We start from the raw sequence: 25,607 nt of genomic DNA on the forward strand, positions 1-25,607 counted from the left end.
AACTTAAAAAGCCTGAAAAACTTCTATTTGCTAGTCTGAATGTCTGTGTCCCCCCAAACTTCATGTTGAAATCTTAGCCCCCGAAGGTGATGGTAGTAAGTGGAGCCTTTGGGAGGTCATTAGGTCATGAAGGTGGAGAGTCCTCATAAATGGGATTAGTGCTCTTATAAAAAAAGATCCCAGAGAGCTCCCCAGCCCCTTCCGCCATGTGAGGAAACAATGAGAAGTCTGTGAACCAGAAGAAGGCCCTCACCTGACCATGCTAGCATCCTGATCTTAAGACTTCCAGCCTCCGGAACTGTGAGCAATAAATTTCTACCATTTATAAGCCACTCAGTCTGTGGTATTTTGTTATAATAGCCCAAATGGGCTAAGACAATAGTCTACAAGAAGTGTACATATCCAAGAGCATTACACATATCAAATACATTGGTATGGAAGCCTATGGAAGGGGAACGCATACAGGGTGAACTGAAACTGCAAAGCAGGAACGACGGGAATAAAATTAACCAACAGAGAAACGTTGCATGGACAGATGAAGACCATATGCCATGAACGGAGGCATACAAATAACTAAATTCTCTACAGTTGAGGTCTATTTAAATAAAAACAAAAACACATATCTGCACACACAAACCTAGTATCATAAACCCATGAACTAATATTCATGTTTTACTTATGAAGGGATGGTCAGGCCCCTCTTTCAGGAACTACTTATTCTTTTTTTTTTTTTAATTTTTATGCATTGTCTATTTCTTGTTTTTTTTTCCTTTTTAAGATTGACCCTGAGCTAACATCTGTTGCCCATCTTTTTTTTTTCTTCTTCTTCCCCCCGAAGCCCCCCAAGTACATAGTTGTATATTTTAGTTATAGGTCCTTCTCGTTGTGTTATGTGGGATGCCACCTCAGCATGGCTTGATGAGTAGTGCTTGGTCCATACCCAGGATCCGAACAGGCAAAACCCCAGGCCACCGAAGCAGAGCGTACGAACTTAACCACTTGGCAATGGGGCCGGCCTCTCGAACTACTTACTCTTCATCAGCAAAAGCAACTCTAGAAAGTTAATTACTTGTTTTTTTATAGGCTCAAACAACAGCAGGAAGTTAGAATTGAAGAGTAAGGAAGAACAAATAAAATTGTATTCATGATCAGACAACCTAATAACATTAAGAAACAACAGCTGCCAGAGACAAAGAAAACACTTTCGAAAGGATGCTATGATCCTAAGAAAGCCCAGGAGTCTAGGGATATTTACTATGCCAGCAAAAAGCTGAATATACCTCAACGACCTTTGTCTCAGAAAAGGCTAAGTTATACCATAAATTTTATATAACAGCAGCAACAATAAAATTCCTTTACAAATATTTTGTTTCTTTTAAAATGTGAGACCTAAACTTTCACTGACATGTACATTTAGACCCAACAGGTTTTTTTCCCAGAGTTTCACCTAATTTTAGTATATCCAGATGTTTAACATCATATTTATAAAACACATGGCTGATTAACTCAATTTTCCTATTTTATCTGGTGTTTGTCATCCTGTAAACACAGTCATAGATACCAACATCAATTCTCTAATGCTTTCCTGAAAAAATATCAAGTTCAATATTACAATGCTACATGGCTTTTTAATTGAAGTTTAATAACCTCTTCATGCACAGAAAACAGAACGATGTTCTTAATGGCTTTTACAGCAACAAAAATTCCTTTAACTGTGGCAGATGGAAATTCATACCTGTAATTTTTTTGCATATTGGTTGAACATAAATGTCACACATTCATTGATGGCTCCCGTCTTTTGAAGAAGTAGTAGTCCTTTGGGGGTGGCAGCAAAATTTAGTAAGTCATCTAACAAATTCTCTTCCCAAGCCATACTGAAACAGGTAAAAGAAAGCTATGAATTTCTTTATTACCCTCAAAACTAAAAGAAAACAGTTCAGTTTAATACTGCTAATTAAATTTACAGAGTACACACTGGTTGCAAAGTACTCAAAAAAATAAAATAAAAAGTACGGTTTCCTTGATAGTGAGTTCTCTCATACTTATATCTTCTATCCCAATAATTTGCCTTCACTGAATGAATCAATATTAACTGCATATGTCAGCATTTTTATTACACCTTGGTTCTCTCATCTATGCCTTAATTTCATTGTTTTCCCCTTACAATTCTGCAGTGCCTGGATTCCCCAAGCCCCAATTCACCACTATGTCTATACTTCCTTTTCATCATAGGGTATCTGTCTTCTAACTTTATAAAGCACATCAGCCATATATTTTCATAGCTTTTTAATTCAACTTTTGGAGAATGACATTTTCTTTCTCAGAACACTTCTAAAAGGAAGGCCAGAAACATTCTCCAGAGAAAAACTCAAAACATTCAGAAGACACACAGTTAATAGAAGAGTCAGGGCTAGAAATCTGGAAACACAGGAAGGAATATGAGCACTTCAGTCTGAAGCACCAGAAGTAAGAGAAAATTTACAACTCCAGCTGTCTGGAAAGAAACCGTGGATATTAAAATAGTTCAAAATCAAAAGTTTATGTACAGTAAAACGGTGAGTATGGAAAAGTATGCCCCCCCCCAACCACCAAGGAAGTTTCAGAAGTCTGTTTTAGGACTGATTACAAGACAGATTTGAAATCCAGGACTTTTCTGATCAAAAAAGGAAGGATCAGTACATGTTTCGACACATATTCCTCTGACACATATTCATTACACAGCAATGACCAAAAGATACAACCATGTTCAAATCCAAAATAAACATCACCATGGACAAAGAGAACAGAAGCACAAAGAAGTGAGTGACACTGTAGTTCTCAGGCAAAAGCAGACAATGGAAATCAAATTTGGCTCCAATAGGATAAAAAGGACCAAAAGAGTTACATATGAGACACAAGACCAGTGCTAGGCTCATTGCTTAAGACTTATGACCGGGTAAGACTAGTAAAAAGAATATGTATGTAACTGAAATTAAACTTTATAATTAATTTATACACTTAAAGAAAATACAATAAACAAAATATAAACATATAAAGTATGCCCCAAACTGGGACTTTTGATAAGCCATAAGCCTAGGGAGACAGGAAGATACAGAGAAAGCCTCATTTCTAGAGACGAGCAGATGATCAGTTCATCTTTTAGTTTTTAACTGTTATCTGTAATACCTTCATCATTGCTGATAGGAGCCTCAAAATGCCAATATAATGTTTATTTAAAACATGGGGGTAAAAGAGAAAAACCATAAAACTGCTGCACAGGGAGGAATGAACATAGAAATAGAAATCTGGAGAAACAGGGAGGGAGGAAGGAAAACAGGAAAGAAAAAAAGACATTTAAACATGGACAGGCAATCAAATTTCAAAAGATATCTAAGCTAAGAGCCAGCAGAATCAGCATTCACCAAATGAATCCATTCCAGTTGAAATAATTTTCAGAAACAATGACTTTATAATAATTTTATTTCCAATGCTCAAAGGAAATTGTTTTTAACTTCCATAAAAACTGTGAAGCCAAAAGCAGCAATGAAATGAAAACAGGTAGATTTTTTTTAAAAGAAATTGGAAATCTTGACAATAATAGCCACTTAAAGCAAAAGGGATAAATTCTAGGTCAGTCAAAGAATTAGTGAATTGAATGGCAGATAAATAAGAAATAAATGTTTGAGAAAACAGATGAGACACAGAACATAGACTGAAAAATATCAAAAAGCATCTAATAAAAGCTCCAAGACAAAAGAATGGAAGGAGTATCCGGAAAGATTACGGAAAATTTTCTAGATTTGAGGAAAGACACCAGATCAGCCTAAGGCTCAATAGAACATTCAAAGTACCAAGCAGTGTAAACTTAAATCACATAGAAACAGGAAATATCTAAAAAAGAAATTAAAAGTTATGAGAGAAAAAAAGGTGACCTATAAAAGAAAGGTGATTATACTAACATTTATCCGCTACTACTTATTCCAGAAGACAGTGGAGTAATGGCCTGAAACACTAATGAGAAGCAATTGTCTATCAAAACTTTTACACATGGATAAACTACCATTTAAGTGCGAGTTTGTGAGTGTGTGAGAGAGGAAGGGTTCAGCGGAAGGCCTGCCAGCATGCTGATGGGGGTGGAGTTGTGAGGGGAGGGGGTGGTTTGTGTGGGTTGAAGGGAGAAGAGCCATTCTCCGACACAGAAAGATAACGACAGTTTACTACCCTCAAACCTTTAAAGAACAATTAAAGGATAACTATTTGGGGGAACTTAAAAATATACTTCATTAGGAAAAAAGAGAGCCTATCAAAAAGAATGGGTTATAAGTTTCAACAAATGACATACAGTAAACGTAGCAACAAATTTAATATTAGACTGTCAGAAGAAGTAAGTTAGGTGATTAAAAAATAGAAAATCAAAATTCTAGATAACTATAACAAGATTAAGAGTTATAGAGTGTTTAGAGGATCAATGACTGGTCAAAGTGTGCTAAAACCCATGTTGCTTTTCAAAACATGACATGAATACCCAATTACTTTATACTTTCATAGGAAACATGTACAGTTAAATATATACAATCAGAATTTAGGAATAACCACTTAAACTTGACTAATAATATCAAAACCAAGGGAAAAATAGGAATAAAAACTTTTATTGCTGTACGATAAGGCAATAAAGGAGAAAAGCAAAGAAAATAGAACGTAAGCAGAAAATATAAGAAAAATAAACCCCAAATATATTAGTACTATAAAAATTTTAAAAACTTAAACTCACCTAATGAAAAAACAGAGATTGCCAGATCAGATAAAAACACAAAATTTACAACTCTAAATGGTAGAAAATAAAGGGATGGAAAAAAATACTGTGTGTTAACAGATAATATTGACTGGCTGACCCAATCTCCATCTACAGCTCCTTTTTCACCAACTCTTATCCAGTGAGAGACAGCCATACGACAAATTCAAAAAGATGTTGACCAAAAAAATGTAACGAGAGAGATTCCTTTCCTGAATAAAAGACAAGGCATCATGAAAACAAATCATTTGCTCTCCACCTTCTTTTCTTAGAAGGCAGCTGGGAGATCTAGAGGTTTGCTGGCTAGTGTATAATCTTAAGGGCAAAAAGCAAACAACGATGATGCAGAACAAGAGAAAAGGAGGCTGGGTCTCAAACAGCGTCAATAAGCCAATGCCTGGACATTCCACCAAGATTCTTCTCATTATATGAGAAAAAGAAAGCCTTTCTGAGTTATCTGCAAACAAAAACACTCTTAACCAACATACTATGCAAATACTAACTAAAGCAGATTCAGCAACATTATCACATAATATAAAATTGAAAGCAAAGTACAACAGTAATAAGATAATGAGACACTATATATAATGAAAGGAAAAAGTTACCAAGACATAACAGTGAACTTCTGTGTTTCTAATGGCATAGAATGTAAATTTGTTGTCAGTGCCACTGAGCTGATTCTAACTCCTAGCGACAGTGTGGACAGCAGAGCGGAACCCACCCGGTCTTTCCGCACCATCCTCTCTCTTCCAGCACTACAGCAGACAGTGCTCTGCTGCTATTCACAGGGTTTTCATGGCCAACTTTTTCCGGAAGTGGATGGCCAAGTGCTTCTTCCTAGTCAGTCCTAGTCTAGAAGTTCCACTGAAACCTGTCCACCATGGGTGACTTTGCTGGTATTTGAAATGCCAGTGGCATAGCTTTCAGCATCACAGCAACACGCAGCCACCACAGTATGACAACTGACAGACAGGTGGTGTGGTTCCCTGACTAGGGAACGAACTCGAGCCACAGCACTGAAAGCACCAAATATTAACCACTAGACCACCAGAGAATGCAAATATATAAACCAAAACACCAGAATTGCAAAGAGAAATGGACAGATCCACTTTTATAGTGAATGATTATAAATCAAGCAAAATACAGATGGAGGTATTGAAAATCTGAATAACTATATCTGCTTCCCATGAAGAACATAAAATAGTCTTTTCAAGCAAAGACAAATTTGTATTTTAATTGACCCTGTACCACTCACAAAATCTCAACCAACCTAAAAGGATACACACCACGCAATCTATGTTCTCTGAAAAGAATAGAAATTAATTAGAAGTCAACAGCAAAATAAGATAGTAGTAAAAACAACTATGTTTGGAAACTTAATGTATTCCAAATATTTCATGGATTAAAGAGTAAAATCACAGTAGAAAGTTCTTAAAAAATAATTACAAGAGTTTATTAAAGTGCTACATATCAAAATGTATTAAAATTAGAATGGCTGATGTAGACTGCTTCTCTCTTTTTTTTCCCCTTCTTCTCCCCAAAGCCCCCCAGTAAATAGTTGTATATTCTAGTTGTAGGTCCTTCTAGTTGTACTATGTGAGATGCCACCTCAGCATGGCTTGATGAGCCATGCTAAATCCGCACCCAGGATCCAAATCAGCAAAACCCTGGGCTGCCAAAGCAGAGCACTCGAACTTAACCACTCAGCCACTCAGCTGGCTCCTAGACTGCTTCTCTCAACATCCATTTTCAATCCCCTTTCACTTATTTTCCTGTCCTACAGAAGTGAGAGAAGGATAGAAAGAAAAAGAGCATTAGCAAAACCAAAACCTGGTCTTTGCATGAACAAATGCAATAAACTGTCAAGGGAGAAAATGGCCAAAAAATACTATGAATCAAAAAATGGAAAATAATTACAGCTAAAGAACTAAAAGAAAACAACACACAATACTTTGAACAAATTAACACCAAAAAACTATTCAGATAAAAAGTGTAATGTTATTTTTTAGAAAATATAATCAGAAGTCACTTAATGGCTGGCCTGGTAGTGCAGTGGTTAAGTCCGGCATGCTATTCTTTGGCAGCACAGGGTTCGTGGGTTGGGATCCCTGCCATGGGACCTACACCACTTGTCAGCCACACTTTGGCGGTGACCCACATACAGAAAAATAGAGGAAGATTGGCAACAGATGTTAGCTCAAAGTGAATCTTCCTCACCAAAAAAAAAAAAAAAGTCATTTAAGCAGAAATAAGAAACCTGAATGAACCATTAGCCATTAAACATAAACTTGCAGGCTGTATCCCATACTTCTGAAAAATAAAAAAGAGCTGACATACTTTGGTTTATCTTTTCTGCTACTATCTTAGCGTTTAATTCTCCTCAAATTATAGTGAAAATACTCTGAATGTTTCAAAATGGAAGGAAGATCCAAGCCACTGAATTTGTTTACTGGCCTTGAGGGAGGGGCAGATGCTTTGCTAGCTTATGACAACTCCATTTTTTGAATGGTTATATCCTAGGGACAGTTAGACACTCGAGGAAATTAAGTTTAGATGTTTACTTTTATTTCTTAGAATCACAGGCTGAGTTTTGCACATCAAAGATCCCCCATTATTTAACCCTCTAGTTTTACCAAAGGCCCCTTGATGACTGGTTAGGGCAAGTTGCTTTCCTGTGTGATTACATTTTTATCTATGGTCATGCTAATGATGGTACTATGTTGCTTGCAATCACTGATATCAACCAAACCTGACTTGTAGAAATTTCATTTGGGGTTGCAATTCAAAGTCTAGATTTAAAAAACATCAACCCCCATGATGACTATACCACAGCTTCTATCTTCTCTGAAGTACTGTAAGCATCAATAAATGGGAGGATGAAGAGGGAATCTCCAAAATATGCTGTCAGAAAATATAAGTTCAAAATGCCTAACATTAGTCTGTCAGAAGCTCAAAAATAGGAATTAACTTTAGCAACTTCCTCTTAATTTTACCTTTATCATAGCAGTCTTACTGTTGGTATCATTATTTAGAAACTAGGGTCTTGGGGTAGGAGAAGCATCATTCATTCATTCATTCACTGATTCAACAAAGTTCTCAGGCTTCTGCTAAGTGCTGGAATCAGGCTAGGCTGGTTAACTGGCCCAGATGGTTTGACACACAAGTTTCAACAAACTGTAAAGGAACAAATAATGCCTATCTCCTAATTAATGTAAAAGAGCAAAAGATACTCAGCTCTTACTATGAGGTAACTGAATTTTGATGACAAAAATGAAATCAACAATTCTGACTACCTTATCAAAAATTCTCTTAAAGCTTTTCCAAGACATTAATAACAGATGGTGAGCGGACCTCTTTTTCTTCTGGCATCCAACTTCCACATGGAGCACATTCCCCAGCTTAACGCTGCTTGCCTCTCTCTACCCAATCACTTGTTCTTCCCCATGAAACAAGGGACTCAGATTTGGAGGATGACCTAAGCATGTTTGCCTAAGCAATGCGTCTCCACCAGTCCACTTCCTCTTTGAGACCTAACTACCTGTAAGAAGCACCCATTCTGCTCTGTTCTACTATGTAGCTAAGTTTGATCTCTGCAAGCTCCGCCTTCAACGGAAGCCTGTGGCTGTCCACTGCCGACTGTGACAGAAGGGTAAATCTGTCTAATTCTTCAGATCAGTCTTAGGAAGCCTATGTTATTCAGTGTGCTGATTTGCTTGACTTTTTTATCTCTTAATTGGTTCACAAATCAGGAGGGAAGGAGTGGCATATAATTTACTAGTTCCTTAACACTCTAACATCAGAATCTAGAAATATTACTGACAGTAAAATGTGTGTCAAATACGTTAATTAGGGGCTGGCCCGCTGGCCGAGTGGTTCAGTTCGCACTCTGCTTCGGCAGCCCAGGGTTTCACCGGTTCAGATCCTGGGCACGGACATAGCACCACTCATCAGGTCATGTTGAGGCTGCATCCCACGTGTCACAACTAGAAGGACCCACAACTAAAATATACAAGTATGTACTGGGGGGATTTGGGGAGAAAAAGCAATTAAAAAAAAAAAAAAGAGGGGCTGGCGCCGTGGCCGAGTGGTTAAGTTCACGTGCTCCACTGCAGGCGACCCAGTTTTTCATTGGTTTGAATCCTGGGCGCAGACATGGCACTGCTCATCAAACCACGCTGAGGCAGTGTCCCACATGCCACAACTAGAAGGACCCACAACTAAAATATACAACTATGTACTGGGGGGATTTGGGGAGAAAAAGCAATTAAAAAAAAGAAAAGATTAGCAACAGTTGTTAGCTCAGGTATCGATCTTAAAAAAAAAATACGTTAATTATGTTCCCTCTTACTTCTAGCCTATTGACCACACTATTTCTTCCCCTGGAATCATTTTAATTCCATGGATTCATTTTAATTTAGTTTAACAACAACTTCTTCTTGAAAGATTTCCCCTACAAGTTAGCTCCAATGGACCTTACTTGACCCCTACCATATAAATTTAGCATACTATAATGTCACATTGCATTTACTTATTTGTATTCCACACTACACAATCAGCTCTCTAAAGCATATAGGTATCCTCAGGACTCAGCAAAGCACTTGGTCCAATAGATAGCTGAATCAATGAGTAGAAAATGAACGCATGAATGAAAATGAAAACTAACAGACAAATCATAGAAGATCTCAATGACAACAGATCTAAAAACAGAAATGTTTCTTCTTACTCCCACATGCAAAAAACAAAAGGCAGTTGATCTGACAACTATATCAGAAAAAATTACACTTCATTTTAGAGAATTAACTATTGTCGAACCATTATACTGTTAAGGAAATGCAAAAAGCTTTTTGTTTGACTGGCTGTTTGGTTTTGCTTGTTTGTTTTTTAAGCTGAAACTATAGCTACCTAAAAAGAAACCTTGACTTTTTTAATTTCTCTTAACCAAGTATATCACTTAAAGTTCTCTCTAATTACCTTTTAGACTATGCCAACACTCAATTAAGAAGAGATTCTAGGAACATTTGTCACCAGATCTTAATTTTAAAAATACCTATTTCTTCCCCATTAATCTGACTGCATATCCTATTGATATCTGTGAAAAAACATGGAGGCATTTAAATCAAAAATTGGTATAATTACTGATTTAAATAATTTTCCAATGCCAAAATCTAATTAAAATGCACTCCCACACATTTTGAAGAGTCATAATTTAAAAATAAATGGACTTCATTGGCATTTGAAAACACTTTACTTCTACTGAACTCCCTAATTTTAGCTTTCTAATTTTAGTATTTGGTAATTCTCCAAGTTTTCTGGAAACACTACAACATGTCAAGTTTCCTAACCCAAAATGTAAATACAGGATGAAGGAAATAAAATATTGCTAGATTTCTTTTTTTGAAAGGTACAAGTATTATATGATCTCTGAAGTTCCTCCTAGGTGTAATTTCCCTTGATCCTATATGTATATATTAACCTTCCTGTAAAATCTTTTTTGCTACAATAGTCTATTACATTCTCATTTTAAAATTATTTCAGCAAATGTAAAAAACAAATGAGTTTAAATCAATTGTACTTACATGTTTGGGGATTCCAGGTTTATCGAAGAAATAGAATCTGAACCCACCACTGGAGTAGGAATTCTTTCTGATAGCAAACTTGTCTAAAATATAATAGATCAATTTACATTATATATATATTTTTATTGACAGCATTACTCATAAGATCTCGTGCTACATTTTTATATTTGATTCTTGATGTAATTAAATTACCTTCAAAATTTAAGTTATTTGATTCTTAAATATCACGTAAATTGTTTCATAAAGCATTTAAACAGGGTAAAAAGACTTAGTCCACTAATATATATTTGACTATTGCTACACTATCATCTCCAGTGTCCATAAGAAAAACTCAGCTGTCTGTAAAGATTGCTCAAATTCAAGTTTAAACTTCCAAAGAGGTTTGCCAGTACTACCTCTCTGGTACTAAAGTCTAGTACTAAAGGCGGCACTAAAGTCATCTTGTGCCAAATGAGAAAGCATTACGTATTAGAGTACTGTGATGCTAACGAAGCCATATTTGCTCCAGTAAAATATATTAACACCAGTAAGATACTACAATACTGACTATTTGAAATAAAGATTAGCAGGGAAGAAAAAAGAAGTTCAGGAATACTTACCTTCTTCCATGCCTTTGCTATAGATTCATGCAAATTATAAGGAAGTAACACCTGCAAGCCTTCACATGTACTATATATTTGACGACACACGGAAATGAAAGCTCCTTTAACCACAGGCAACATTTCCGATCCAGAAAAAATACAAATATCTTCATCTAGAAGTTTTTTCGAAAACTGGGCAATTATATGAGCACCTGTAGGACTAAAAGATGAAACCTAAAAGTGATTCTAAGCTTATAAATCATTATTTCATAGAGCACTAGCAAAAAGGAGGCCTAGCACAAACTTCAGTTGGCTGGTTCCTTTTTTGTCCTCCTCTAGCTTTTCTCTGACTTCTCCATATTCCTGCTCCTACCCACGTGCAGCTGTCTAATAATGAGAGCAGTTTCAGTAGAAAAGAGTAAAGAACATATGGATAGGAAAAAGCAACAAGACTACACACTTACAGGGTTATAGACATCATGGGTCCAGGGCCACACATAACTTCGCTTGATTCTATAGTGAAAACATAATGCTGAGTTCTCCATTCCTAGCACTTGTTATACGTTTCCTATTCCATTAACAGGACTTAGCTCCCCTAACTCAAAGGCTGGGACACTCTAATAGTAATAATAATAATAGACAAAGAAGAACACAGTAAATGTTTATAAAGTGCCAGGCAATGTTGTATTTTAAGTGTATTAACTTATTTAGTCCTTACAATAAACCTATGAAGCAGCTATATTATTCTTCAATTTTTAGAGATAAGAAAATATAGCTAAGGCTTACAGAAGTTAAGTAACTTGAACAATATCACACAGCTAGCAAGAGCTGGAGCCAAGACTCAAACCCAGGCTGTCTGGCTTCAGAACAGCACACTTTTCATTAGTTTTTCTGGCTTTAAAAAAATAAAATAGGCAGTAGACAGGATAAGGTACTGACTCTCCATGTACTCCTCATCTATCTTCAACAGTTACAGCATTTTGCCAGTCTTGTTTTATTTATTCCCTGACCTCGCCCTCTACTGGAGTATAATATGATAAATCCCAAAAATCATATCATTTTACCCAGTGTCCATCTCTAACTGATAAATGTTTCTATGTTACATGCTAATACCCCACCCAACAAAATTCATTACAACTTTTTACTATCTGACAGCCTATGTCAAAATTCCCCTGACTCTCTTAAGGTTGTCTTTTTACAATAGGTTTATTCAAATCAGAATTCAAACAAGGCCCACAGAGCGCAGCAGGTTGCTGTAGTTATTTAGGCCCCTTTTCCTTTGTCCCACATCACTGATTCGTTGGAGAAATGGAGTTATTTTTCCCGTCCATTCTTTATTTAGATAATTGCTTCACCACGGTATCATTTAGTACGTTCCTCTAGTTCCCCATATTTCCTATAAAGTGATAATTAGATCGAGAAACTTAATTAGATGTAAGTTCAATTACTTATCTTTTTTCTTGGCAAAATAACTCCAGAGGTGGCTGCTGCTGTGAACCTCCTCTCGCATCACATCACAAGGCACATGTCTGGTTGGCCCAGTTTTAGTAGTGCTAAAACTCAGTCCATCAGATGGTATCAGCCTGAACTCCCCAGTAGGAAGTCCTTCCCACCAGCCTTTCATCTAAAGGTTTTAGCATCAATTCATGATCATTTCCTAAATCTACTATTTCTTTAGGGTTTACCAAATGGTGACTCTCTAATTATATTATTTATTTTGTGTTTTACTAGCTAAAATTTTCTATGAAGAACTTTATCCTCAGGAACTTAAAAGTTATATTAAAAAAGTGTTTGTACAGGAAAGCCTGGAAAAAATGCTTGAATCTTTTTTTATCAATTTGCAAAGTAATGAATTGGTACCATCACAACCTCAATAGGTAATTGACAAGGTCGTCTTTAAAATTTTTTTAAATTTTCGTACCTTTTTTAAAACCATGTATCTTTATGTACTTTATATGTACTTTGATCCATCACAGTCATTATTTTCTTGGTCTTCAAATTTCCCACCTTAAATCAGTAGGAGGCCCCTTCTGGTAGCTTGGAGGTACTTTTGACACTATCCTACTAGTCTTAGATATTTCCTCAATGTCTAAAATAGTTAAGATATCCCAGGATCACCCAGCACATTTTCTGGCCCAACCTAGAAACAGCAATTTCTTCAAAGATCCCACCCTCTTCTTAGAGCAAAAGAGATATTTAGAGACCACAATCTGGATGCCAGTTCAAGGTTAAGGGGTTGTCATTATTTCTAGGCCTTTCCAGTGGTAGTGCTAAGAAAAGTAATTTTTTAAGAAAAATAAGTTTAGACTTATATTTCCATTATGAATATAAAATTCAAGTTTAACTTCTTTAATTTTATCCTTTTTTATTTTTTCCTCTTATATTGAAATTCTAGTTCCTTATGATGCTAACTGATATTTGCTTCATCTTAGAATATGTGCATAATAGTTCCAAAATATACACAAAGTAGTTTAAGATTGATGATTTTCCACTTCAATGATTTTTTTTACCTTAGAATATATCCCACTATAAATGTTCAATCAACTTAGGTCACTTGAAGTAATTCTTTTCTCTGCATGGGTATGTCACTAACTTGACTATTTGGTGGTTAAATTCACTTATTTCCATCAGTTTGAATTTTTTAATTTGACTTTTTTAAAATTTAACTTTGTTTTATATTTAGTATGTAAAAGTTACATGGTTCCAAAATCAAATCTAGGTACAATTAAGGTATACCCTACATGTCTTACACCCACACCTCCCTATCCACAAATTGTTCTCCCTTCCTCTAAAACTATTGTCATTACTTTTCAGTTTATCTTTTCATCATTCCCTTTTGAAAAATATAAATAAATATGATTTATTCATATTACCTTCTATTATACAGAAAGTAGCATTCTATGAACATTCTTCTGTGTTTTGTTCTTTCACTTAGTGTATCCTGAAGATAATGCCCCAGCAGTACACCAAAAAGCCCTCACTCCCTTTTTACAGCTGCTAAGCACTCTGTTGTGTGAACATAATTTAATCAACTAGCGTCTTGTTAACAGACATTCAAGATTCCAATCTTTTGCTAATATAATTAATCAGAAACTCTTAAGTACTGCATAATGAGGAGTCAGAAGAAATTCTTTCTGACATTTTATGTCTTATTTGTTTAACTTCAATGTGAGGGAGATTGCTAAAAGAAAAAACCTAGAAATCATAAAGATAATGATTGGAAAAAACTTGACTACATACAATTACATTATATCTATACAGCCGGAAAAAACTTAAAAGGGAAGTGATGGACAATAAAAACAAACCTTGGAATTCATGACAAAGAGACTTCCTAATTTTAAAAAAGAATTGTTATATACAGGTAAGAAAAAGTCTTCCAGTTAAATATGGCAGATTGAACACACATTCACATCTGCTTCCTCCTGAAATACTAAAGTGCAAAACTAAACAATTTTCAGAAGGCTTTTATAGCTGTCAAGGACAAGAAGAAAGGATGTGATAGTAACAAAGTTTTGGAACCTAGAAAGTAGAACAACAAGGAGTAATTCAGGACCTGGAAAAACCAAATCATCAACCAGTGTAGAAAAGAGAATCAACACAATTATTTCATAGAACTTCTCAAAAAACTCAAATTGGTGGCACCAAATATCTACGGAATTGGGGTTAAAAGTGGGACTGAAAACAGAAGAGTTGCCTGAAAGTCAGTTTAAGAATGAATGTGCGGGGCCAGCCCCATGGCCTAGTGGTTGAGTTTGGCATGCTCCAGTTCAGTGGCCCATGTTCACAGGTTCAGATCCCAGGCACGGACCAACACCATTTGTTAGCCATGCTGTGGCAGCAACCCACATATAAAGTGCAGGAAGACTGGCACAGATGTTAGCTCAGGGCTAATCTTCCTCAGCAAAAATACATAAATTAATTAAACTAATTTTTTTAAAAAAAGAATGAGTTTGACCTCCAGATTCCCTACCACATTCTGTGCAACCACTCCAGTGCACTTCTTGGAAGGTAGGCAGAGGTCAAGAACATAGACGGTCCCATGTGATTAAATCAAAGTTTATATAGTAAAGCTTGAAACCCATCACCTTTTCTACCCAGTTGTCTTCTCCCACTAGGCTTATACTCTCTTCATGCAGCTACTATAAGAGCCTTCTCTATGGAATCTGACCAGAACAAAGAAAAGACTAAAGTTACTGATATTAAAGGTTCCCCAAACAATAACACAGCAAGCTTCCTCTACAGTAAAGGCCACAGGTGACAAGGCCCACTTTTCTGCAGTTTTCAAGCAGCTTTTTAATGACTTTTACATATTTGAAGAAATCTCTAATTTAAAAAGGGATCAAGACAACAAATACAAAAATCAACTTGAAAGGACAAAAGAAAATGAGAAATGAGAACTTCATTACCTTCATAGAGGTAAAAGAACGTATATTCATGAAACAAAAATAGGATGATAGAGGCCGGCCCCATGGCCAAGTGATTCAAGTTCCATGTGCTCTGCTTCAGTGGCCTGGATTTGCAGGTTCAGATCCTGGGCATGGACCTACTCCACTCATCAGCCATGCTGTGGAGGCATCCCACAAACAAAGTAGAGGAGGACTGGAACAGATGTTAGCTTAGGGCTAATCTTCTTCAACCTTGGCAATGGATGTTAGCTCAGGGCAAAGCTTCCTCACCAAAAAAAAAAAAAAAAAAGAATAGGATGCCATAGCAAGAATGTGCTCTTCTAAAAAGAAGAATACAACTTCAGAAATGAAAATCTCAAATTCAACAGAAGGACTGAAAAATAAAGTTGAGGATTTCCTAGAAAATAAAAAAAAAAAAGGCAAGGCATAGAAAATAGAACAGATAAGGAAGTCTAAATCCAAATAATACGAGTTTAAGAGAAAAAAGAAATAATCCAGCTATCTTCCCTAAATGGAAAGACATAAATCTTCAAATTAAAAATGTACATCGAGTAGATAAAAGTAGAACTTCATCAAGAGATATCATCATAAAATTTCAAACAGTAATAGCCAAGAGAAGATTGAAAAGCTTCCAGAAGGAGGGGAAAAATATAAAGCTACCCCATAATGAGGATAAAGGTTGTTAGCAGCATAAAAGCTATGTGCCAGACCAAGGCAGCAACTGGTCCTGAATAAAACAGGTCAGAAGGCTTTAAAAAAAAGTCTTCCATAAAATTAAATTGATAGAATTTGTCTAGTATTTGAATATATTGAGAGAAGACAATTAATTAGGAAAGACCACGTGGATGATATAGCAATGCAGTGAAATTTAAGTACATTAAAAATTATGCCAACAAACCAAAGAAAGAGAATTATTAATTCCAGAGAAAACAAGTAGTTGTAAAAGAAAAGAAAAGTAATCACATGGCTAGGCCATGAAGATTGTTCTTAAGATGGATACAGTATGACTCTAGCCAAGGCTATTATTCACTATATTGCACGGATGTGGGGGAGACCAGTGTGTGTATTTTGGGGGTCATGCGGAAAGAGAGATGAATCAATGGATAATGCCTTAAACTAAAAATCAGGAAGTATTATAAGCACATGGTTTAATGATACAGAAGTAAACTCTAAAGGAAACATCAATGGCAGATGAAAGTACTTACCTCTGAAGAACAAGAAAGAAACTGCTGTTTTTTACAATAAGCCTTGCAAGTTTACTGTGTGCATATATAAATCTGAGCAGATGAAAAAAATCAAACTAAAAAATGGATAAATGATATGGAAAGGAACACTACTATCACAAAATGGAAATAGCCAATAACCATGTCTCCATAGGAGCAATGAGATGCTAAAACTCAACAAGAGTCAGGTCAATATGTATGAAAACAAGATTTCTCACCCATTAGGTTGCCAAAACAATGTCAAATCTACTATACAGTCCTGACAAGAATATGTAAAGGGCACTCCATGCTTCTCATACACTGCCAGCAAGAAGGTAAAATCCTACAACACTGGAAAATAATCTGGCAGTATCTATGAAATGTAAAATATACATGCCCCTCTGACTCAGCAATACCTTTTTTAGGACTATCTACTGAAATAAAAAAATGCTAGTATATAAGATATTTCATGAAGAAGACATAAAAGATTTTATTTTTCCTATTACTAAGTGACCTAATAGATAAGTTTGCTCAAAGTGATAGCTGCAAAAAATATTTGGTGATTAAAGCTTAAGGAAAAGTGAAATGAAAGAGCAGTGTTATGAGGGACAGGAGGGAAGAACTGGGAATAATCTTAGAAGGTTCTTGCACTATCTGTTAAGTGGTGTACTGTTATAGGAAAGAGGACTTCATGCCAGTAATTATGACTAATGAAGTTTTAAATATTACAAACTTAAGGACAACCACTAAGAAGAATAAAAAGGAGAAGTATAATTGATATGCTAAGAGAGGAGAAAAAAATGGAATTATATAAAACGCTCAACTAAAACCAGGGAAGGAGGACACGTGTCCACACACATCTGCATCCCACTACTCCTGAGAACTCAGTAAAATAACACTACAGGTGCACAAAAGGGAAAACTCCTGAACAGTGGCAAGAATGGGAAGAGAGAGAGGTTTTAAAGACTGCTGGGGAAAGGGCAGACAGGGAGAGAGCAGCTCCAGATCACACCGGCAGGGAACCCACAGTGTGAATGCCCTGCCTGGGCCACAGAGCAGGAGAGCCCACAGCAAGGCTCTGGGCTCAGAGTCAGCAAGGGCAGCGGGGCCCCAGGTGAGGAGGGGTCTGTGGTCTGCCACTGCCACAACTCACACTCACCTCAGGAGCATGAGCAGCTTTTATCCCAGGGCAAAACTCTGAACAAATACTGAGGGCAAGTAAAGGCTTCTCCAGAGGGAGAAAGGAACATCCAAGATAAAAGCCTTCTTTATTCTGGCATCTGGAATGTCCCCAATATGATAGGAAACTCCCAGCAATTCACTTGTCCTCAGAAAAGCTGCTCATCAACTCACCATATTGGTCCACACAGAGCTGCCAATCAGAATCCTGTTCAGGAAAGGTCTAGCTGGAAACTCTCCAACTTAAAAAATAAATGGAGGAGCCCTCATCTACATCTATTTTGCCTTAAATATGGACAGAACCAGCAACATGAAAAGATCAAATTACACAGAAAAGCTGATCTGAGAGGAAAGGGGAGAACTCAGAGAAGAGAAGAGAACAGCTCACTACTAGGCGCAAAGGGATTTGGAAAGATATCACAGCCATTAAGCAAGAACAGAAGACCAAGTAAGCTGATTATTCATGGCAGATTAAACCACTGTTTATCTCAGCGCCCTCCCATCAAGCCCCAGAAAAATAGGGATCAAGAAATCAAGAGATGTAAACCCACAATGAAAAAAAGGAAAAGAAACAAGAACAGCCAAAAGATGTCAGCAGTGACTCAAAAGAGGGAAAGCAGCAAGACACATGGTAACTGAGGAACAGCCTGGGAGAAGCGGAGCTGCAGAACTCAGCAGCAGCAGGCACAGCCCAAGCCCAGAGGTCTGAGGCACCACGGAGAGCCAAGGACAGGAGGTAGGTGGGTTTGAAAACCAGTGGAGTGGTCTAAGGTCTTCCAGCCTATAGCCCCTTCCCGATCCTAGTAGAAGACTGGAGGGTTACTCTCTAGAGAGGTGAATATCATTGCCAGTAGCCAGATTTAGCGTTTTTTAATTTTTAAATTTACACCTCAGTTTGGTCACACTAGCCATACTTCAAGTGCTCAACAGCAGCAAGTGGCTAGTGGCAACCTTACTGAATGGTGCAGATCCAGAACATTCCATCACTGCATAAAGCTCTACTGGACAGAGCTGTTCTGGAGAGGGTAAGCCTAAGAGGCTTGGAGGTGGAAACCAGGTGCGGGTGAGGACAGCCACATGGTGCCTGACTAGACAAGGAGTCAGAGGGGTGGAAGTCAGCATTCTGGACCAGGATGGCCCCTCCTGCACTGGGTGACAGGATCTGGCAGCCAGGCATGTGCTCCCCAGCAGGAAAACCCAGTCCATTCGACCATTTGACAAGTTTGAAAAATACCAAACTAAGGACAAGAGCTCTTGGAAAATAAAAACGACTGTCAAAATAAATTCAAGAACATCCTCTATGTGCAAAACAAAGAGACTGAAACGCAGAACTATGAGGGAAAAGCTAAGGGACCCAGAGGACCACTCAGGGAAATTCAACCTCCAAGTCACAGGCGCACCAGAAAGAGAACGCAGAAACAGAAAAACGATCAAACACAAAACAGAAGCAGTCCCTCATGTCAAAGGATGCAAGTCTTCAGCCTAATGTTGTCCAGCTAACACCTAAGAAAATAAAAAAAGACCTAGAGCAAGTCACACCCTCATGAAACATCAGGTCCTAGAAACTTTCAGAGGCAAAACAAAATTCCTGAAAAAGAAGAAACTCAGACATCAGACTTGGCGATAGTGGAGCAGGAAGACAATGTAACCAGGTCTTCAGTCTCCATTCAGCCAAGCCATCAACCAAGTAAGAAAATTATTTATTCTACCCGAGATAGGTGGGAGTTCAGAAGCTTACCTTCTACAAAACTTAGGTTAGGTACTTGAAGAAAACACCATGCCCAGCACTCAGCCTACTCTTTATAAGACACGTGTGTGCATACTAAAAGCTGACCCTTGCGTTACCATTGTGAGGCGCAGTTTAAAGTTTCAACAGCCCTGTGTGGCAGGCAGTGCTGACTATCCCTAATTCACAGGTGAGGAGACTCAGGCACCGAGAAGCGCATGACTGCGTGGTGGAGCTGGGATGCGAACCCAAGTGGTCTGAACCAGGGCTCAGGCACCTAACCTCACTCCATGCTGATGCTCAACTTAGTTACTATTCTACCTTCCTCCTTCCTGCTCACTGCCAGGAGTCTGTATTACTTTCGTAGGTAGAAAAAATAAAATTTTAATCAGTGTGAAATGGGTCAAAAATAAAGAAAATAAGAAAAAAAAGTCACCCCCCCATACTAAATTAAAGCTAAGGAAATCCAAGCCTCAAAGTCTCCATCTATATAATAGAGATGACCACAAAGGCCCTCTCCTTAGCTGCGGTGAGGATTAAATGGTGAGCCACGTAAAGACCTTGGTCCTGTGTGAATATTGTCAGAAAGACAAAATGTTCCCAGATGTAAACAGACTAAAACACACACATGATGAAAAAAATAAATAACAGAAAGCAGAAAAAGAGTGGATCACCAAAAAAAGGAAAGAACAAGGGCAAAAATGGAAAACAGTAACAAATATGGTACATATTAATCCCCTATATCAATAGTCATTCTAAATGTCAACAATCTAAAAATATCACTTAAAAGACAGACCATCAGAGTAGATTAAAAAAAAACACAAGACCCAATTACATGTTGTCTATACAAGCCAACTTTACATATAAGAACAAAGACAGATTAAAAGTAAAGGGATGGGGAAAGATACACCACGCTGAAAATCAAAAGAAAGCTGCAGCAGCTATATTAATTTCAGACAGAGCAGAATTCACAGCAAGAAAAATTATCAAAGAGGGGCATTACATAATGATAAAGGGATCAATTTTCCAGAAGACATGATAATCCTTAATTTGTATACACCTCACAGCTCAAAATATATGAAGCAAAAACTGACAGAACTGTAAGGAGAAATAGATAACTGACCAATATAGTTAGAGATTAACACTCCTCTGTCAGTAACTGACACATCCAGCATGAAGATAGTCACTAAGGACACAGCTGAACTGAGCAACACCATTAACCAACTGGATATAGTTGACATCTATAGAACACTTCATCCAACAACAGTGGAATATACCTTTTTCTCAAACTCACACAGATCATTCACCAAGACAGACCACATTCTGGGTCATAAAACACACCTTAAAATGAAGTGAAAAGAATATAAATCATACAAAATATGCTCTCAGACTTATAAACAACACATAGGTCAAAAAAGACTCCCGAGAAGTTTAAAAATATTTTGAACTAAATGAAAATGAAAATACAACTTATCAATATCTGTGGGATGCAGCAAAAACAGTGCTTAGAGGGAAATTTATAGTATTGAATGCATATATTAGAAAGAAGAAAGACCTAAAGATCAATAATCTAAACTTCCACCAGAGAAAACTAGAAAAAGTAAAAACTAATTCCAAAGGAAGCAAAAAATACAAACCAGAACAGAAATCAATGAAATTAGAAGCAGGAAATCAATAGAGAAAAAAAGAAACCAAAAGCTACTCTCTTTAAAAGATCAATAAAATTGATAAGCCTCTAGCCAGGTTAAAGGAAAAGAAGAGAAGACACACATTACTAATACTATCAGAAATGAAAGAGGGGTCATCACTACTGATCCCATGGACAGTAAAGGAGTAATAAAGGAATATTATGAACAATCTATGCCCATAAACTTGATAACCTAGATAAGTGGATCAATTCCTTGAAAGTTACAATCTGCCAAAACTCACACAAGAAGAAATAAACAATTTGAATAAGCCCATATACATTAAATATGAGCCAATAATTATCGATCTTCCAAAACAGAAAACAACAGGCACAAATAGGATCACTGGTGAATTCTATCAAACATTTAAGGAAGAAACTGTACCAATTCTCTACAATCTCTTCCAGAAGACAGAAGCAGAGCCAATACTTCCTAATTCATTATGAGGCCAGGATTACAACATCAAGACCAGACACAGATATTACAAAACTACGGACAGACACCTCTCATGAACATATACACAAAAATTCTCAACAAATATTAGCAAATCAAATCCAACAATGTATAAAAAGAATTATATACCACAACCAAGTGAGATTTATTCTAGGTATGCAAGTCAGGTTCAATATTTAAAAATCAAGGGGCCGGCCCCGTGGCTGAGTGGTTAAGTTCACGCGCTCCGCTGCAGGCAGCCCAGTGTTTCGTCGGTTCGAATCCTGGGTGCGGACATGGCAACGCTCATCAAACCACGCTGAGGAGCCATCCACCATGCCACAACTAGAAGGACCCACAACTAAGAATATACAACTATGTACCAGGGGGCTTTGGGGAAAAAAACGAAAAAAATAAAATCTTTAAAAAAAAAATCAATTAACTTAATCCATCAGATCAACAGGATAAAGAAAAGAACCCTTACTGTGGCATTACTTATGGAGGCAAAATCCTAGACATAATGCGATATCCATCAACAGGTGGAAAGTTTGAAAATTACAGTAATGCCAAATCAAAGAGTATTATGGAGCTATTAAAAATAATGTCTCATTCCATATTCACCTAGGAAGATGCTCGTGGTTACACAAAAAAGAAAACTGCAGAGTAACAAACATGATACCATTTTGTGAAGAAGAAATAAAAATTCTATGAATATGAATAAGTTTCAAGTGCAGAGAAAGTCTAGAAGTAGAACCAAAATGTTACCTCTGGTTAAGCCAGGAGATGGAACTGAGTGGGAGTAGAGAAGGAAGATGAGAAAATAGTTAGCTTTTCCTTTGTGCATTTTTGTATGGTTTGACTTGAATCAATCATGTGTGGCTTTAGAAGTTTGAAGAAGAGAAGTCTGAGGGAGCAAAAAGATCCCATCTAGAGTGAACTCGCCTATTCTTGTTTTGAAATTACAGACATCAAGGCCTACTCTGCCTGCATTGTCCATAATCTTGGTTACTCCTTCAACTTTCTGAAGATCATCTAATATATTGGGGGATGGTCAGAAAACCTAACCGTACCTAGAATAGTTATCCAGATTTTCATCAACATATAGCATGATATTTTGGAAACTGTGAATCAGATTGAGAAAATACAGTAGACTCCCCCTTATCTGTGCTTTCACTTTCTGAGGTTTCAGTTACCCACGGTCAACCGCAGTCTGAAAATATTAAATGGAAAATTCCAGAAACAATTCATAAGTTTAAGTTGCTGCATCATTCTGAGTAGAATTATGAAATCTCATGCTGTCCCATCCCATCCTGCCCAGGATGTGAATTAACCCTCCCTCCAGTCTATCCATGTTGTATACGCTACCCTGTTAGTCACTTAGTAATTGTCTCAGTCATCAGATCGACTGCCACAGTAATGCAGTGCTTGTATTCAAGTAACCCTTGTTTTACTTACTAATGGTCCCAAAGCACCATTCATCTCTTACTATGCCTAACTCACAAATTAAACTTTATCATAGGTTTGCATGTATAGGAAAAGACATAGTATATATAAGTATTAGTAATATCTGCATTTTCAAGCATCCACTGGGGGTCTTGGAATGTACCCCCAGCAGATAAGGAGGGACTACTGTATGGTAAAAATTCCATAAATTATTTAAAACATAAACACATACCTTTTTTCTTCAGAAGAGTTCATATTTTCTCCATAAAGAAGTAAGATAAGTCCTTCTTCTACAGACGCAATTCTTGCCAAAATATCAGCTATGTGAATTAATGCTGTTTCAGAGCAATTTGGAACAACCTATACATTAAAAATATAACACAACAATTGTATGACAGGCTAACATATCACAGACTAAAATTCAAAGGTGGTAGTGTAGTCTAATAAAGTTATATTACCACAACAAAAAGAAAGTTAATGATTGGCTGTGAAATAATATGTCTGAATTAAATGCGTCATTATATTCTCTTACTAGCACAGTTGATGAGGCAAACACATACAGACTTTTTACCTAAGCCAGTTATTGTTTATCAAGACAGTTGGAGGAATTGCTACTTCTATTATGGTTTTATATATAATTCTGGTTGACAAATGCAGTATCTCCTTTATTTCCACTTTGCCTTTACTTCCAACTCACTGGCTTCTTGTATATCCAGTCTAATTTTATTATACATGCCTATCTAACATACTACCATCCTTCTAAGGGTTAGCATCACTTCCTGCAACTGAACTGGTCATGAATTGTAGGTCTGACTAAAGAAAGCCAATTCATAGGCCAACAATAGCCAATGATGTCACATAATGAGAAAACATAGACTAAACCAATTATGTTTCATCACTTTTGACTTTCAATGGAAGTAGTAAAAATATCCTTGCCAGTGTATGACAAATTAGTACAAAGCAAATACTAAAAACTAGAGTCAAGTTAATGCTGGAGCCACATAGAAGCCTAAATTTACTAAAGTTCCTGTTTTTTTCTGAGGCTTATTTATTTACCTGTACCTGCATAGATGCCAATGCACATATTCTCTATAATAAATTTGAGTATCTATACATTGTAACCAATAAATTCCAACAAATTCAGTGGGTTAGCTTAACTAATGATAAGCCAAGTACATTCACCTGAAGAAGTCCTAACTCTATCAGACGGTCCATCACTTGCAGACTAAATGTCTTTCTTAAAACAACTTCTCTGCCTAGAATACTTTCCTTCCTTCACACATACACACAAAATTATTTTTTAACTCTCTGCTCTTTATTTTCAATTTTTTATTTGTTTAATAGTCTGCCTTTCCTATTAGAGTAGCTCCTCAAAAGCAATGAATATGTCTTTGTCACGTCTATATTTCAAGTACCCAGCAGAGTCAATGATACAGTAGTGGCTCAGTGGGTGAGGCTGAATGTCTTAAGTCAAATACTGAATGTCTATTATGTGCCAGAGGGCTCTTCTTCACTCTCAAGAATAATTCCAGCATAATACACAGACAATTACACAAATACATAGCATGGGAATATAGAGAAAGAAACACCTAACCTTGTCAGGAAGAACTGGGAGAAAATTTCAGAGATAAAATAAACTATGGTCTGAAGACAGGAATTTTTCATGTAGACCAAGTTCAAGACTTTCCAGGATGGGGGAAAAGTGTACAAACATAGTGAAATATCAAACTTGTTTAGAAAACGCAAATGAGCTATTATAACTGGAATATATGGAAATAAAATAGGTAGGACTCAAAAAAACAGAAAACTTGGTAAAAATCTAGCTAAAAAGTTTGAAATTTATCTAGCAAGCAACAAGCAGGAAAGCATTGTTACAGTCTTAGTGGCAATATAGGGGATCGGCTAGAAAGGTGAAAGACTGGAAAAAAAACAAATAAGGAAATTATTTCAATATTCCAAGCAAGGAATTATCACAGCTTAAATGAAAGCAGTAGCAGTGAGGATAAAGAGAAATATACAGATTTTAGAGATACGAAGGAAAACAAATCTATAGATCTTCATGACAAATTGAATGAAGAGACTGAGGAAGGAGTCCAGATTTACAGCAGTCCTACTCACCACAAAGGGAAATGCGAGCAAGCCTGAAGAAGCGAAGCAGAGGCAGAAAAATGTACCACTGTTTTGAAAATGTTGAGTTTGACTTGCTCATGGAATAACTCCAAAAAGTGTTCAGCAGGCAGCTAAAGACAAATCTGAAGCTGAAGAGTTCTAAATTTAGAACTCTATATCTAATCCATGGGACTGGAAAAGATCATCTGGGAAAAGTGTACTGACAGAAAAGAAAGGGAAACAGGTCCCGAATCACTGAAGACAGCAGGGACGTGGAATGAAGCCCTCAGACGTAACACAAGGGTTAGAAAGGGAGGGAAAAAAAATAGAATGACTTTAGGAAAGCCAAGTAAATATAACTTCAGAAGTTGTCTACTGCGTTAACAATCAGGCAAATAATAGGAGGAAAAGTGATCCCTAGTTAGATATTTAGGAAGTTATGGATAACAGCAATCAAAGCAGCAGCAGTGATGTGGTGGAGGCAGGATCCTAATGCA

General features: G+C 36.9%; 1 protein-coding gene across 9 annotated transcripts in view; it reads right to left on the reverse strand.

Moving 5' to 3' along the window:
• Positions 1 to 25,607, reverse strand: part of TBC1D32 (TBC1 domain family member 32) — a 178,783-nt gene that overhangs the window by 101,990 nt on the left and 51,186 nt on the right. For all 9 annotated transcript variants that reach the window (XR_011497821.1, XR_006519202.2, XR_011497822.1 and 6 more), the window contains 4 exons: positions 23,234 to 23,361; positions 10,947 to 11,148; positions 10,348 to 10,430; positions 1,736 to 1,874 (listed from right to left, as the gene is read on the reverse strand). Coding sequence is in view for 6 of the 9 variants with exons in the window: in XM_044757205.2 (XP_044613140.1) it covers positions 1,736 to 1,874; positions 10,348 to 10,430; positions 10,947 to 11,148; positions 23,234 to 23,361 (552 nt within the window). In the remaining 3 variants the exon portion in view is untranslated. The remainder of the gene's footprint in view (positions 1 to 1,735; positions 1,875 to 10,347; positions 10,431 to 10,946; positions 11,149 to 23,233; positions 23,362 to 25,607) is intronic.

This window comes from Equus asinus, chromosome 24, assembly GCF_041296235.1.
Source record: "Equus asinus isolate D_3611 breed Donkey chromosome 24, EquAss-T2T_v2, whole genome shotgun sequence".
Lineage (NCBI taxonomy): Eukaryota > Metazoa > Chordata > Mammalia > Perissodactyla > Equidae > Equus > Equus asinus.